Here is a 14,496-nt window from a genome sequence, read left to right as displayed (position 1 = left end):
CAGTCGGCTTAAAGGCACATCTAACATGCTAACGGGCACGACCTATTTACTGTCGTCCCATTTAGCCAATGGTACGCATGAATAGCCCATCAAACCGAGAACATTCCGACATAGCTCGTTTGTGGCCCAACCTTACTTGTCATAATCTAGTCTACTATATATATAAATATGACCAACTCGATCCGTACTTTAAAGCTATTTTCGAGTTATGTTACAAAAATTGAGAAAATGAACAACAAAATAGAAAAAATAAGCTATTTTGTGCTCTGTTGACGGGCCTTAGGTCGTCCAACACAACACGATAGCCTGATACAGCCAGTTTAAAACTAATAAGACTGTGCTTGGACTTCTACTTTGGCTCATGGATACACACAATACACCTCACTATATATTCACAAGTCAGATTAAATCGGTACGACATGTAACAGGCTCGGACTGTGTCGACACGACACGGTCCTGCGGCCACGTGTAGGAGGGCAGGGGAGGGCTGCCGAAGTAGGCCAGTAGCCGAACACAGCTGCATCTATGCGCTCTACCTTTCCTTTCCTGTAGCTGCTGAAAACGGCCTCCCCGGCCATCCTCCGGAACCAGAAAGCTGTCGAACGAGTGCCACGACGGTTCGTTTTGTCTTCCGGAGGGAGAAAGCAGTAACGCTCCGATACTGCGCTACAGGGAGGTTGCCACGTACACGACTCGTATACTGCGCAACGTGAAAGAGAAGAAGCGTGCGTGACCCTCGGGCGATCCGATCCGATCCGATCCAGATCCAAACCCCAGGACGGCACCGCACGTGAGAGCCGTCGCCACCAGGCGGCGCGCGGTCGGGGGGCTCGGTGGGACACGTGTCGTGCTCCGGTAGGGCTGGTCCAAACGCATCAATGATTGACTAACGAGCAGCCAGTAACAGTACTCCTACTGCTACTAGCCTACTACCGAACCACCTCGCCTACCGTACTCCGCCTTTTCGAATAGGAGAACGCAACGTCGGGGGGGGGGGGGGGGGGGGGGACGTGGCAGCTACGAAGCAGATAGGGTGAGACCCACAGAGCAAAAAAAAAAAAAAAACAAATCCATCGGCTGCGCTCCCTATGCATGCATCTCCTGCACTGCATTGCTCCCGTTCATCTTCTCTATCCTGCTGCTGCTACTGCAAAAAAGAAAAAAAAAAGTGATTGCAGACTCGGAGTGGAAGTGGATAGGAATCTAGGGCACATATGCCATTTTTCACCTCCACGAACTCTTCGTTCTTAAAAAACCATTTTTTTTTGTCTCTGGATGGAGCTACTAACCATTGACATATCACATATAGGAGGGGTACGTAGCTTCCTTTCGTTCGTGTGAATGAACACAGCAAATTACATGCTGTTCCCGGAGTCTCTCAGAAACGACATGGGATGGGACGAGAGATTCGTCGGCAAATAAGATGAGAATAAGCATAAAAAAGAAAGAAAAAAAACAGACAGACAGACAGAAAGAAAAGATCTGGGAAGAGAGGAACTGTGGCGTGCTGGGGATATGCATCAGCAGGAAGCCGGTCGCCGTCGCCAATCGTTACGTACGTGGCCCTCCCTCGCCGTGGCGCCCGGCCATTGGCCCAAGTGTCCCTGGGACCACCTTGTCGTGCCCAGCGCAACGCTGCGGCATCTTTTCCGCACACGTACGTAGCTCTCGCAGTCGCAGCACACCACGTACCGGTGGCACGCGGCATGCAGCGCAGCGCAGCTCGGCCGGCCGCCTTTCTGGTTCGGCGTGGTCGCTCGCTCGCTCATGCATCTATCGGAAGGAACGCTACTAGCTGCATGCAGGGACCAGACAGCAGGATGATGATGCAGCATGCCATGCGAAACATATGCCCGGGACCTGGTGCCGCCGGAACGAAGAATCGAGAATTCGAGGGATCGGTGGTGGTTCGGCGGAAAGAAAGGGCTGGGTGCTGCTGGGTCCGGGCACGGAGACGTGGAGGTCGTGGGAAATGGAGCGCCTTCCTTGTCAGGTCGCGATGGTTGTGGCGTCACGTTGGCACGTCACAGAAAAATATACTAGAGAGTTGGAAAGCAAGCAAGCAAGCGCCGTCAGTAAAGCAAGCTGTGGGTACAAATGTTTGCCACCCAAATGTAAAAAGATGCTGGCAAACTTTCTATAGCAATTAGCAAATACATCGCTGATGGAAAATACGTGCGTCTGTGCGGCCTTTGGTCCTTGCTTTGGGCTTTATTGGGCCTGACGCTATCTTGTGAGTTGTGAGGAGTTGCTACCACTTCTCCAGTGCTTCTTCAAACGTAATCCAAACCACAAAGTAGTACTGTAGTACATACACATGCTACGTAGCACACAAGTTTGAATCCATTCCGTTTCTGGAAGAAGAAGAAGAAAAATCCGCAAAACTTTAGCTTTGCCACGTGTGTGAAATAAAGCATCTTTTATCTCACTCTCGTACGTAGTTGAAATCTCCCGACGTTGAAGTTGTTTACAGAAGCGACGACGTTGAAGCTAGAGATGTCCAAATGGGCCGCCCAGTCCGGTCCGTTTTGGGCCCGGCCCACTAGGCACGGTTAGAAAACCGGGTCGGGCCGTCTAGGCACGCGGACTCAATTTCCTGTCCGAGCCCGGCCCGCAGCGGGCTTAAACGGGCCGGGCCGGCCCATTTAGCACGAAAAAACAGGCCGAAAAACGGGCTATGCGGGTCGGTAAGCACGTTTTAGTGTAAAAAAACGGGCTTATAGGTAAACGGGCCATGCCGGGCTAGCCCACCGTGCCTAGTTTTTTGTCCGAGCCCGGCCCGCTTATTCGTGCCGGGCGGCCCGGGCCCGCATAGAACCGGGCCGTGCCGGGCTCGGACCGGGCTCAAACAACTGGCTTCGTGCCGGGCTCGCGGGCCTCGTGCTTATTGGACATCTATAGTTGAAGGGCCAGCCGCGCCTAGGGCCGCATCGGCCGTGCCAGGTGCTAGGCCCGCGCCGTCCTTGCTGGGGGTGGGGGTCGAGCTCGCACCGCCCAAGCCGAGGCCGAGCCCGCGCCTTCCACGCCGGGGATGGGGGCTAGGCCGAGGCCGCACAGAGCCCCTCGTCGGGGCCGCGCAACGCCAGGGTGCCTGTCGAGGCCGCGCCGCGCCACACGCCGTGGCCGCACATCAGGAGAGACGGCGAGACGGTGAGCGCGAGCGCTCGCGGACATCGTCATCGTCGAATGGTCTTGTTGTCGCAGACCACGACCACCACGGCGCGCGCGGCCATGGGGAAAGGTGGTGCACTAGCCGACGGACCACCCGATTGCCACTCAGGCTCAAGAGCGTCGACGGTGAGGCAGTTCCCGAGGGGCAGACGTTGGGGGTCGGAGTAGGCAGCCACTGATGCACCCCGTCGCCGAGGACTAAGCGATCCTCTCATCGTCGGAGGAGGAAGAGGTGTCGTCGACGGCAACGGTCGCAATAGCTGTTGATGCGATCTGGCCGATGGGGCGGCCGCGAGAGCCGATCGACTTCTGCGCATTCAGCCGTATCTGGGCACGAGGACGCGCTGGAGAGGTGACTTAGACGAGCAGCCCGCTCGATCGAACAGCGGTAGCGGAGGTGTCTTCATCCGGTGGAGAAGCTCATGGTTGCCGAGCAGGGCACGAGCCCCATCCATAGAGGGGGCAGTACCGCATCGGATGGAGCGGCTGCTGGGTCTCGGACTCACGCAACCGCTCTGCAACTCGCTCCGGCGAAGGCGATGGCGGACGCACCCATCCGTCTTGACGTGGCGCTGGCGGTTGCTAGGGCCTGCGCCGGGATCGCCGCCGGTCCACGAACACGCTCAGGGTCAAGGGTAGCCCGAGCGTTGTTGTTGCGGTGCTTTTTAGCAGGGCGACATCCATGTCGATGCGCAACACGTAGAAAGCGACGTGCGACGACATCAGCACCTCGTCGGCGACAATGGCCGCCGTTCAACAACCTAATGATGAAGGTGAGAAGGGCAACAGAGAGATCCTTGTAGATCATTGCGTACCCGACGGTTGTTTTCTTCGATGGAGAACTTCCTTGCCTCTGGTGGTGGAGTTCTATAGTCATCTTCGATTCTTCTCTTCGTAGAAGCAAATTTGGTCTTCAGTAGAGCAGTGCCTCTGGTGGTGGAGTTCTATAGTCATCTTCGATTCTTCTCTTCGTAGAAGCAAATTTGGTCTTCAGTAGAGCAGTGCGTGATAACATGGTAAAAGTAAAAATTGTTGCTTGTGAAATGAATCCAGAGGCACCTTATTCTTTATTGCTTCTGATATTTATACATGTACAGGAAAAAGGAGTAGATGCCGGTACAGGACCCAGACGCCTCAATAGAGAAGTGGAGACAACCCTGTAGGACCCAGACGCCTCAATAGAGAAGTGGAGACAACCCTGTAGACCAGGAGCCGTCTGTTCCTTCCTGAGTGGCCCCTGGAACGTCGGCTGGGAGCAGTAGTAACTGTTTAGATCCGGTAACAATAGTTAGATTGTCAAAACTGGACTACGACAACAACCAAAGAAACCTGCTGGTGCAAGAGTAACTACCGGTGGCTGGCGTTAAAGTTCACAAATCTGCTTTCTTTATTTCTAAAGACCAAGATGAATTCCGGAACTTCTGAAATGGAGTCTGGAACGCTAGAGCGGTACAAAAATAAAATCTTCACGCAGTTACCCCCATGAGGCCTAGCGCGCTCACTGGGCAGCATATCTCCTGATTGTAAAACAACAGACAAAATTCAAGACCCGTATGCAAGATGCAATTCGCAAAACATTTTCAGGCAAAAGGCTAGCCTTTCCCCTAGAGCAAAATTTCTCAGCGGCACGGCACGCTTGATGAAAGTACAGACAGCACACTATGCCAGTGGTATGCACAATAAGACATACCAGAGTGGCAACCATCTTCACTCCAAGCATAAGAACACATATAATATCTGAAACCCAATACAGAAAGTGAAGAAACTACCCACATATAATGATATAACGCCATGTCCCAGAAAAATTCCCCAACCAATTCCATAAAACCAACAAGCGCCCCCTCGAAGGTTCCACAAACCAACTCAATGACCTTGAGCATCAAGCAGAACCAAACTAATTGCTCCACAAACAATGCCTGCCAACATTCATTGTGCAGCACCTCACTGCTGCTTGCACTCTGCAGGTCGTTCGCCCTGCTGCCCTTCCCCTCCGGCAGTTCCCTTGGTCTTCTGTTCCAAAGAAAAAAGGAAAATAAAATGGCAAAACATACTCAGAACTCAGAAGCTGGAAAGGGTGAAGTGATATTCCCCATTAGGCCTTGTTTGGTTATTCCAATTACACATGGATTGGATGGGATTGGAAAAAATTAAAAAGAAGTTTGACTTGCTTGGGATTTAAACACACCCAATCCCACTCAATCCACATGGATTAAGAGCTAACCGAACAAGCCCTTAGAGAGACAAAAAAAGGTTCCCATACCTTTGAATCGTAATCATCATCATCATCATCATCCTCGTCATCTTCGTCTTCATCATCATTGTCTTCATCATCGTCATCCTCACCATCCATAACTTCAAACTCCTCATCTTGAGCAGCCTCTCCAGTGAACCACGAGACAGCATGTGGGATAATCTTGTCTCTGATGGTAGATCTGGCAGATACAGAAAGGATAGTTTAGAAGTAATAAACAAACTCTTAATCTTGGTGCATCAACAGATTGATCAAATCCCCTGATCACAAAAACATAATCTGTAACAAGACGGCAACCACTATAATACATAACACGTAACAACATACCCAATATCATAATCTTGTTCCATTTCGTTCTGCAACTGTTCAGCCTATTGAAAAGGGAAAACCAAATCAAGTTCAATGATGTTCGTGTATGCATGTTTAACCATAAAAGCAGGTACATATAAGATAAACTTACTATATCCTCATCAATTTCCTCATCATCATCAGGGACTTGAGGTGGACTGAAGAAGTTGAAGAAGCTCTCACAATCTTCAGTTTTTGTGATAGGTTTAGTGTTCTTTGAACCCTTCCGTGGCTTCTTTTTTAGCACCTTTTGTGTCAAGCACTTCCCAGGGTACCATTCAATTTCAGTACTGAAATTGGTAAACACATGTATTACTAAAACTTTCTATTCATCCAAAAGAAAACTGAACTGCACGTGAGGAAAATATTAATAATTACCCAATGGCTTTCTCCAAAATTGGTTCATCCTCATCAATCATGTGATATGTTTTTGTAAGCACTGAATTCTTGAAGAACGGATTTGTACCAAATTGAAATTCAAGCTTAAAGCCCTTCGGCTCGCTGATCCTATACCACGTGATGTTCTTGAGGTACTTGAGAGCTTCCTCGTCCCTCTCCTGGATCTGAAAATTGAAGTGCCAAAATTATTTACAGCCAGTAAAAGACTGGTTTGTGTAAAAATGCATTACAACATATTGGAACACAAAGTATTGATGGTTCTCATGACAAAAAAAAATAACTGTAAAAAGATGCAAGACTTCACCTCCTCAGCTAGAATTTCATGATTCTTCATTGCATTAAGCCAGAAAGCTGGTACACCTTTTTCTTCTGCAGAGAAGCATTATGATTGAAGTTCAAAAAAAAGTTGAGAGGATATGTTTCTTCTAATCTTCTTTAACAGAGTTTCATTATCCAATAGAAACAAGAGATCTCAAACTATGTTCACCTTTTTGATCAGCAGAGGTCTCATCTCCAGTCTTTTGCTCCGCAGGGGTTTCAGCTGCACTTTCTACTGTGATACCCTCAACCTCGACCACACCATTGACAATTTCGTAACGCTGTCAATGTCAGGTTCAATAAAACAATCAGATGGCTCATGGCATCAAATAGGATGCAGAAATAGTGAAGGGATGCCTGTACTTTATGGAGCATCGGAATACTAACCATTTCTATTGTGTACATGTTAACCTAGTGTCTATTGCTATGGGGGACATGAATTCTAAGAACAGTTCAGAAGCTGAAAAAAATATATAGCAATAGTACAAAAAAGAACACAACAAATGCAGAGGCATCATTGTATCAAGAGAACAGGCTTACCTTTGAGTAAAGTGGTTCATACAACTTCTGATACTTAGCTTCTAGAGCAGCTCTCTCCTCGAAAAATTTTGCCTCAAGTTCGTCGTGTTCGCCCTAGAAGACAGTACACAATGGTAATGAACTAACTGCAATTGAATCTAGAGAATCAATTCAAATTGCCCAAGTGATTACTATGTTACATAATACAGAACCAAGTGGCAAACCATTCGGCGATAGATCCACATGGCAGTAAGGCAGAAATATATTGCACAAAGTAAACCCAGTCTAGGCACGTGTATAATAACGAAGCTTCTGTCCAGACTAAACTAAGGTTTTCACATGGTTAGATTTATAAAGATAATATGTATCAGTAATTCAGTATCATGTCATTTCCAAAATATTCTAACAAAATCCCAATACACCTTGAGTCAAGAACCAAGGGCAAACTACAGTCAAAAATAAATCTAGAGCTCGCAACTAGGCATCATAAAAAGCATCCAATGCGTGACACAACCATTCACAATAGCTGGCACTTCTCCAGAATCTCCACTGATAATAGTATCTAACAGTGTCCTAGATCCTATTAGCGTTGGAATTTCCGGTGCTAGTGTGCACCACCCATACCACTGTGACAAGTATCTACACAACCACATAATGCATCCTTTATTAGACAAACAATAATACAGGACCACACAAAGCTCCCTACCGAAGCATGCCACATCCGCAGGGTACTTGCACAAGTGTAAGCGCAACTTTATACCTGGATCTCCCTGAGCTTCTCGACGCGCTTCCTGACCTTGGGCTCGAGGCTCTCGAGCACGTCGGTATGCCGCGACGCCAATCCCTCGAGCGTGTTCTAAACAAGGGCAAAAAAACACTGATTCAGCATAGGCTCGCTATAAAATCCCCAAACCGCCCAACCCAACGACAGGCCCGCCAAAACTGCAGCAAAAAACAGAGAACCGCGGCCCGGTAATGCAATATAAAACTCACCTTGATCGACGCCACAAGGTTAGCCTTGTCCTCCGCGCTGAGCTCTGCATGGGAACAGCCGCAAACCAATCAGACAAGGACACCACGCCCAAGCAACGGCAATAGAAATCCAAAAGCGAAGCGAAGCAACGAACCGGCCGAGTTGGGGATGGCAGCGCCGAGGGCGGAGAGGTCGAGGGAGTCCTTGCCGTCGCTCATGGCTGCGGCGCACTGGAAGCTTCGGAAATGATTTAGGGGTGGGCGGGGAGGGAGGAGAAACCCTAGCGGCGGCGGGAGGGGGGCGCTGGGTTGAGGGGAGAGGGAGGCGATGGCTGAGGAGGGGATAAAGAGTGGGGATTGAGGGATGCGATTTATAGCAGGCGGGCGCGTGGGAACTCGAGAAGACGTGGGAGAAGCGCCGGTTTGGTTTGGAGTTTGGACTCCGCCAGTCGCAAGCGGGGAAGAGCGGGAGAGAGAGGTACCTTTGGGCCCACCTGTAGGCCAGCGAGATGCTGCAATATGCTGCCTGCACGCTGTCACGGTCCGCGCGGTATAAAAGGTCACAATTCAAATTTTTTAGTTGAAAGCATCCGCAACTTTTTGGGAAAAAAATAAAAATAAATGTTTCGTTGTAGTTTTGCACTTAAGTACTCAACGAATTGATTATTAGGCTATCCTCACCTGTGGACGCAAAATAATATTTCAGCATTAGAGACATATTGTATACTAGGCGAGTGCTCGTGCGTTACAATGGAAACATATAGTAGTATAGATAACGTATGTACAAATGTGTGTTATACTGTTAAGATGGAGGACGACGTCCGCGACCCGTCTGAGATGATGTTGAGGTGAAACTTGGATCGCGGTCGAGCGCATCAGCGTCGCGAAATAAGACCGCCTGTCTGTGAGGCGCTCGAGGAGAAGGGCCGGGTAGTCTCGCGGAGGGAGCAAGGTCTGGGGGACGACGGTGGAGTGGCGACGTGCGGTCACGGGGGTGGCGGCCTTGGCGACGATGGCGCGCGGTCGAGAAGGTGCGCGTGGGAGCCCAACAGACGGAGCCTGTTAAAGGATTACATCACAGGACGAGAAAGTTTACAGTTGAAAGTGTACTCATGAGAACGAATGTTTAGCTGGTTCGAGTGCTATAGTAAGATCATATATGGGACACGAGTGCCATCTAGGTTGCTCTTTCTGAAGCATCAAGTGCAGCGATCTCAAGTGGCAATACTTTGCAAGTGTTTTCACAGGCTTAACAATGGCATCATCTACAGTGACCAAACCAGTGTATGCATACTCCAAAATTTTCTTCAGAGCATACTCCAAAATTTACATCGTAGTTGGATGTCGTATAATCTAGATTTTGACCTTAATGTTAGAGCAAAATAATTTATCGTGCCCTAAATCCTATAAAATATATTTATTTTAAAATTCTAGGTCATTTTTATAAGTCACCCGGTTTGACATAGTCATCACGATCCATACACCATAAGTTGGAAAGTATTCTGCTCTCATCTTCCTCTCACAACAGCAGGAGTCTAGCATTTTTGTTTTTATGCTTTCCAAGATGCAATCACAACCATTGATTTAGCCACCAAATCAATGGTGCAGAAACACTAGGCTGTTGATTTAGCGACCAAATCATGGGTGCAAAAACACTGGGCTGTTGATTTAACCACCAAATCAATGTTGCTTATTCAAATAAAAGTGCATGCTTACTAAAAATGCATCTTCACGATCCTATAAAACTGCATAGTCCGTCCATTACCGCGAGGACGTCCGTCGTGCTCGGGTATAAAACTCGCTCTCACCAATCCCACGCCAAAAGGACGTGAGTTTGAAGTAAATTCTAAGCGAACAAATATGTGAGAAGAACAAGTAAGAAATGACGAGCAAAGCCATACAAACTAAAACCTAGTCATCCAGCCAAACATTGGAATCATACCCCAGACTTCAGTAGCAAAGTCAAATCCAAAACTATCACATTTTTTAGCTTTGTTTGGAAAGATTTGTGAAAACACAACGAACTCAGATGGAACCCAAGAAACAATATTGAGTCTTCAGAATTAAGGTACCAAGTGAAAGCACAACACTTGCATCTGGACGGTACGGATACATGAGATAAAACATAGCTAAAGCAGTATCCCTCAAGAGTCCATTCCTGGTGGAACTACGTGCAAGACCTACTGGTTGATCTCAGCCTTCTTCTTCTGCCACATCCTGTCCAACGAGCTGTCAACATCACCCTAGGCACAACAAAAAATACGCAATCAGAACCATAACCAAGCAGAAGAATCCATGACACAGCAGAAGCAACATGTAAAAATTCACTTGACTAACAGCAATAAAGACATAAAACCATAGCAAGAAAATGTGTTAGTTAACAGTGGATGGTGGTCAACCTAGCGACACATAAAGATCATAACTTTGGACTTCCTGAAAGTCAATTTAGCCACACATAATAAATTCTTTCCAAATCCATTCAGTCATTCACTGTGTCAGGTGCCAACAATGTGAACTCAATAAACACGGAATTGCAGTAGAAAGTTGCATGTAGGCATCACATCCTGGACTATCACCTGAGCACGGACAAAACCGGAGAGAGCAAACGTGGTGAAGTGACATCGTACAGATTCCCAGTCTGAAATGAGGAGCTTCAGGTTATCCAATGAATAAATGTGTCACAACTCACAAAATATCAGTAAAGCAACACTATAGAACCAGTACTACCCCATAGCATAGAGATTACATGCTTGAGAAACACAATGTCAAGACAAATAACTTTTAACTAACCGACATTTACATAATTCATAGCCAACTTTCAAATGTGTTAGAAGTTATTAAGGCACTAACATAAAATGTGTCAGAACTCATTGAAGTACCTGCATCTCACTCCTAAGCAATCAATTAACGTGCCCAAAATAAACAAATTAAGCAAGCCATTTAAATGTTCAAATGCCCAATGTTGGAACTTGCTCTCCTGGGCAAGTTGATCCAACTGGGGAGTGAAAGTAACGTAAATAAGGTTTCAACTCGAGATGGCAATTGCTCTCTCTAATCCAGCCTCTCAAGGGCACTGTACGGGGGTATTTATAGGTGCCTGAGTGCCCAACGTCTTGATGTAAGGACACATGTACCCTCAGGCACCTAGACTATCCCCGGAATATTCCCATAAAGGAGGGTTACAGACTGTCATTACAGAAAAGCCATTACAAATCGGGCCCGTAACACACTTCTCCGTGCGGGGCCTGTTACAATGGGTCGAATCCCACGTGGGCCTCCAAGTCAGGGGAGGGCGTGGGACGGGGCAACGTCGCCGTAGGCCTTCGTCTTGTAGTGTAGAAGACGAAGGGTGGACCTCGCCAGTCGTTTTGCTTCCGTTGGTGCAGCGAGAAAGACGAAGGCTGGTGACGAGGGGTAGCGTCTTCGCCTTCGCCCCAACATTTGCCCTCCGAGGGACCAGTTCGACTAAGTCATCTGGTGCCAAAGACGTCGCTAGATGGTGGAGACGCTGCCCTCGCTCGAAGTGGTGCCGCGGGGGGTTTTGATGTGACCGTTGACGGACGCGGTACTGTAGGACTACGGGTTTCCTGAAGCGTCGCGTCCTGTGTATAAAAAGGGGTGGGGCGGCGCGGGTTAGGCTCTCTTTCTGCGAGCCGCAAAACCCTAGCCTCCTTTTGAAACCGTTCGCCCGCTCGCCTACCCTCCTTGCTCCCACTCGTCGGAGATCTGGCCCGCGTCAAGCAGACCGCTCGCCGCCGCCGACGGTACGTAGCCATGTCGTCTTCTTCCTCGTCTGCTGCAAATACGCCGACGGCCGACGCATCGTCCGAGGATACCTTGAGCAACGTGGCGGCGAAGGAACTACGTCTGGGTGATACAGTGGAGTTTGGCGTTTCGCGGATTTCCTTGGTCCGCGTGCAGGACATGCAACAACTTGGATATTTTGGCAGCGGAGTGGGGCGTGTCCCGGGGGGCGGAGGAGGTTCCCAAGCCCGAGGGCGAGTTGGTCGTTTTTGAGGCGTTTTTCACCGCTGGCCTTCGTCTGCCTGCACATCGCTTTGTGGCGGAGGTCCTGCAGAGATTTGAGGTCCAGGTCCACCAGCTGACTCCGAATGCCGTGGTGGCCCTGGCGAAGTATGTCTGGGCGGTGACCTCGTATGGTGGTCAGCCTTCTGTGGAGGTCTTCGCCAAACATTACTGTTTGCATTGGCAGAAAAGGAAAATTGGACATAATATTGCACAGTTCGGATCGTGCACGTTTACTCCGAGGACCGGAAAGACTTCAATCGAAGTCGTGAAGTTAGTTCCCTGTGCCCGCAATAAGTGGGGCAACTGGTGGGATTTCTGGTTTTATGTTTCCAAAGGCGAAGTCGAAAACCACCCAGGGCTCCCCGTGGCCATGATGTGCTCCCATTATTATGTGGCGTACCCGCAATTTGAGGTGGCAGAGGATAATGAAGACGAAGGAGCCCTTCAGTGCGCGACCCGCATGAGTAGCGAGCGCGATTTAGTTGAGGAATTTATCGGGTATGGCCCTTGGCACATGGCTGGGCGTTGGGCAAAGTATGCCCTCGCGAGATGCCCTCCCTGGGCGGGCAGCGGGTGCGAAGTCCAGCCTTCGCTTTGGAGCTGCATGGCCGGGATCCCGCCACATTCGTGTGTGAAGCGGAAGACGGGGTGGCGAGGATCGTGGGGCGCTATGTGCCGAGGACAGAGGGTCTGTGGAGCTGGGATATCCGTGGGTCCAATGTTAGATTGAATTGGGTCTTCGAATTGAATTGCTTGCCATACGGTGGTTATCCCGGGGAGGACGCTGCCTACCGCCGCGGGAAGAAACCGGTGGACGTGACCGAGGAAGGGCCTTCGCAGGAGGCTGCCCCGGCCACTAAGAAGAGAAAATTAGGTATTGCAGTGGGGGTGGGGGTCTCTGGAAGTTTTGCTATGGATTTGATGGGGACGTGCGCAGCCCTCGGGGGAAGGATATCTTCGCCCGAGCTCCGGGAGTCTTCGGCGCGAATGCTGGAGGTTACCGGGGGTCGATGGCCCAAGAATGTTCCGATCCCCCACGCGTCTAGCGAAGACTTCTTTACGTCCCGCATGGCTCGCGACTTGAAGGTTTTTCCTTACGGGCGGAATATTGCTGCTGTTGTATCGGCAGTGATGGAGAGGGACCGTCAAGACGCTGCGCAGAAGCGCCAGGCGGTCGTCAGGATCGTGGATCCAATGCGCGAGGCGAAAAAGGCGCGGGGGAGCACGAAGGTTGCTGCCTCTGGCGGTAGCAAGCCGGTGCCGGCTGCGAAACCGGCTTCCCCCGGGCTCGACAAGGCGTCGGCGAGTACAAAGGCTGCCGCCTCTGGCAGGAGCAAGCCACCCCCGGGCGGGGTCGTGAAAGGGCGAAGGCCGCTTTTGCCGGCACGACGTATTGCCAACTTCGGCACAGACATAAGTGTCGACAATTATCTTGTTGGTAAGTTAAGACCTTCTTGTGCTTTTTTTGTTGCTCGACGAAGTCTTTAACCAGTGTCATGGTGCAGGTTCGAGCGAGGGGCAACTGGTTGTTGTCCCGCCTCCGGTGGTGACCACTTCGCCAACGGCGATGGTGGGGGCGAAGGGTGTTGCACGGGACCCGTGGGCCACTTTCTACGCGAGCGGCGAGATTCTATCGGTCGCTGTCGCTAAGGACGTGGCGGGCTCCATGTCTCAGCGACTGAGGGAAGCGTTGTAGCAGCTGTCACAGCAGCTGAAGCAAGTAAGTTGTGTTGGACTTTGATATTTGTTGTCTTTATGAGGGTTCGAGTCTCATGGGTTTATTTGTCAGGCGGCCGACTTCGCCGATCTCGTCGCGTTGGGTGCCCTGACTGCGGACGTTGCTGCCGAGGTCGAACGTCTCCGGGCACAGCATGCGGATGCTGTGCGGGAGAAGTCGGCTGCGGAAAGAAAGAACCACAGGCTGACGGAGAAGGTGGCCGCCATGGAGGCCAAGAAGACGGATCTTCAGCGCCAGCTGGCGGAGGAGAGGAGGGAGGCGAACAAGGCCATCGCTGATGCGCAGGCTGCGCAGGCCAAAGCTAAAGTGGCACGGGCGGAGGGCAGTCTCGCTCGCCAACGCGCCGAGGAGCTGGAGGCGAGGTTCAACGCCCTGTGTGGCCGCGTGGACAAGGCTGAGTCCTCGACGCGCGCGGAGGTCGAGCGGACGCACGCGCAGGTTGTGGACGCGTACCGCGAGCTGGGTGCGCGGACTGCTGACTTCGAGGTGCCTGGCCAAGAAGCGGGCCTTCGCCTTCTCGAATGGTTGCAGGAGGAGCTGCTGGTGCTCTCGACCATTGTGACAGGCTTCATGTCCTTCGCCTCCCTCGTCACCTGCGAGGGGGCTATGAATGCTTTGTCCCGCGAGGGGTGCAGGCATTACGAGGTCTTCGACCAAGCGGACGAAAACTTTGAACGTGAAATCTTCAAGGTCGAAGACCCTATGGTGAAGCAGTCAGCGGGGGCACTTTTTGATAGGATGTGGGGTCCGC

At 50.4% G+C, this 14,496-nt stretch overlaps 1 protein-coding gene across 1 annotated transcript; it reads right to left on the bottom strand.

Annotated features, from left to right (window-relative positions):
• Nucleotides 1-4,890: 4,890 nt before the first annotated feature.
• On the bottom strand, nt 4,891-8,270 carry LOC100279994 (Nucleosome assembly protein 1-2). The gene is made up of 11 exons (NM_001152942.1): nt 8,134-8,270; nt 8,000-8,043; nt 7,767-7,862; nt 7,028-7,120; nt 6,657-6,768; nt 6,474-6,538; nt 6,149-6,333; nt 5,883-6,060; nt 5,750-5,793; nt 5,432-5,603; nt 4,891-5,181 (listed from the first exon to the last, which is right to left on the bottom strand). The coding sequence occupies exons 1-11, from the start codon at nt 8,195-8,197 to the stop codon at nt 5,113-5,115; spliced, it is 1,122 nt and encodes a 373-aa protein (NP_001146414.1). The 5' UTR covers nt 8,198-8,270; the 3' UTR covers nt 4,891-5,112.
• Nucleotides 8,271-14,496: the final 6,226 nt, after the last annotated feature.

Source organism: Zea mays, chromosome 8 (genome assembly GCF_902167145.1).
Source record: "Zea mays cultivar B73 chromosome 8, Zm-B73-REFERENCE-NAM-5.0, whole genome shotgun sequence".
In the NCBI taxonomy this organism is placed as follows: Eukaryota; Viridiplantae; Streptophyta; class Magnoliopsida; order Poales; family Poaceae; genus Zea; species Zea mays.
This window is presented reverse-complemented; position numbering and strand designations above follow the sequence as displayed.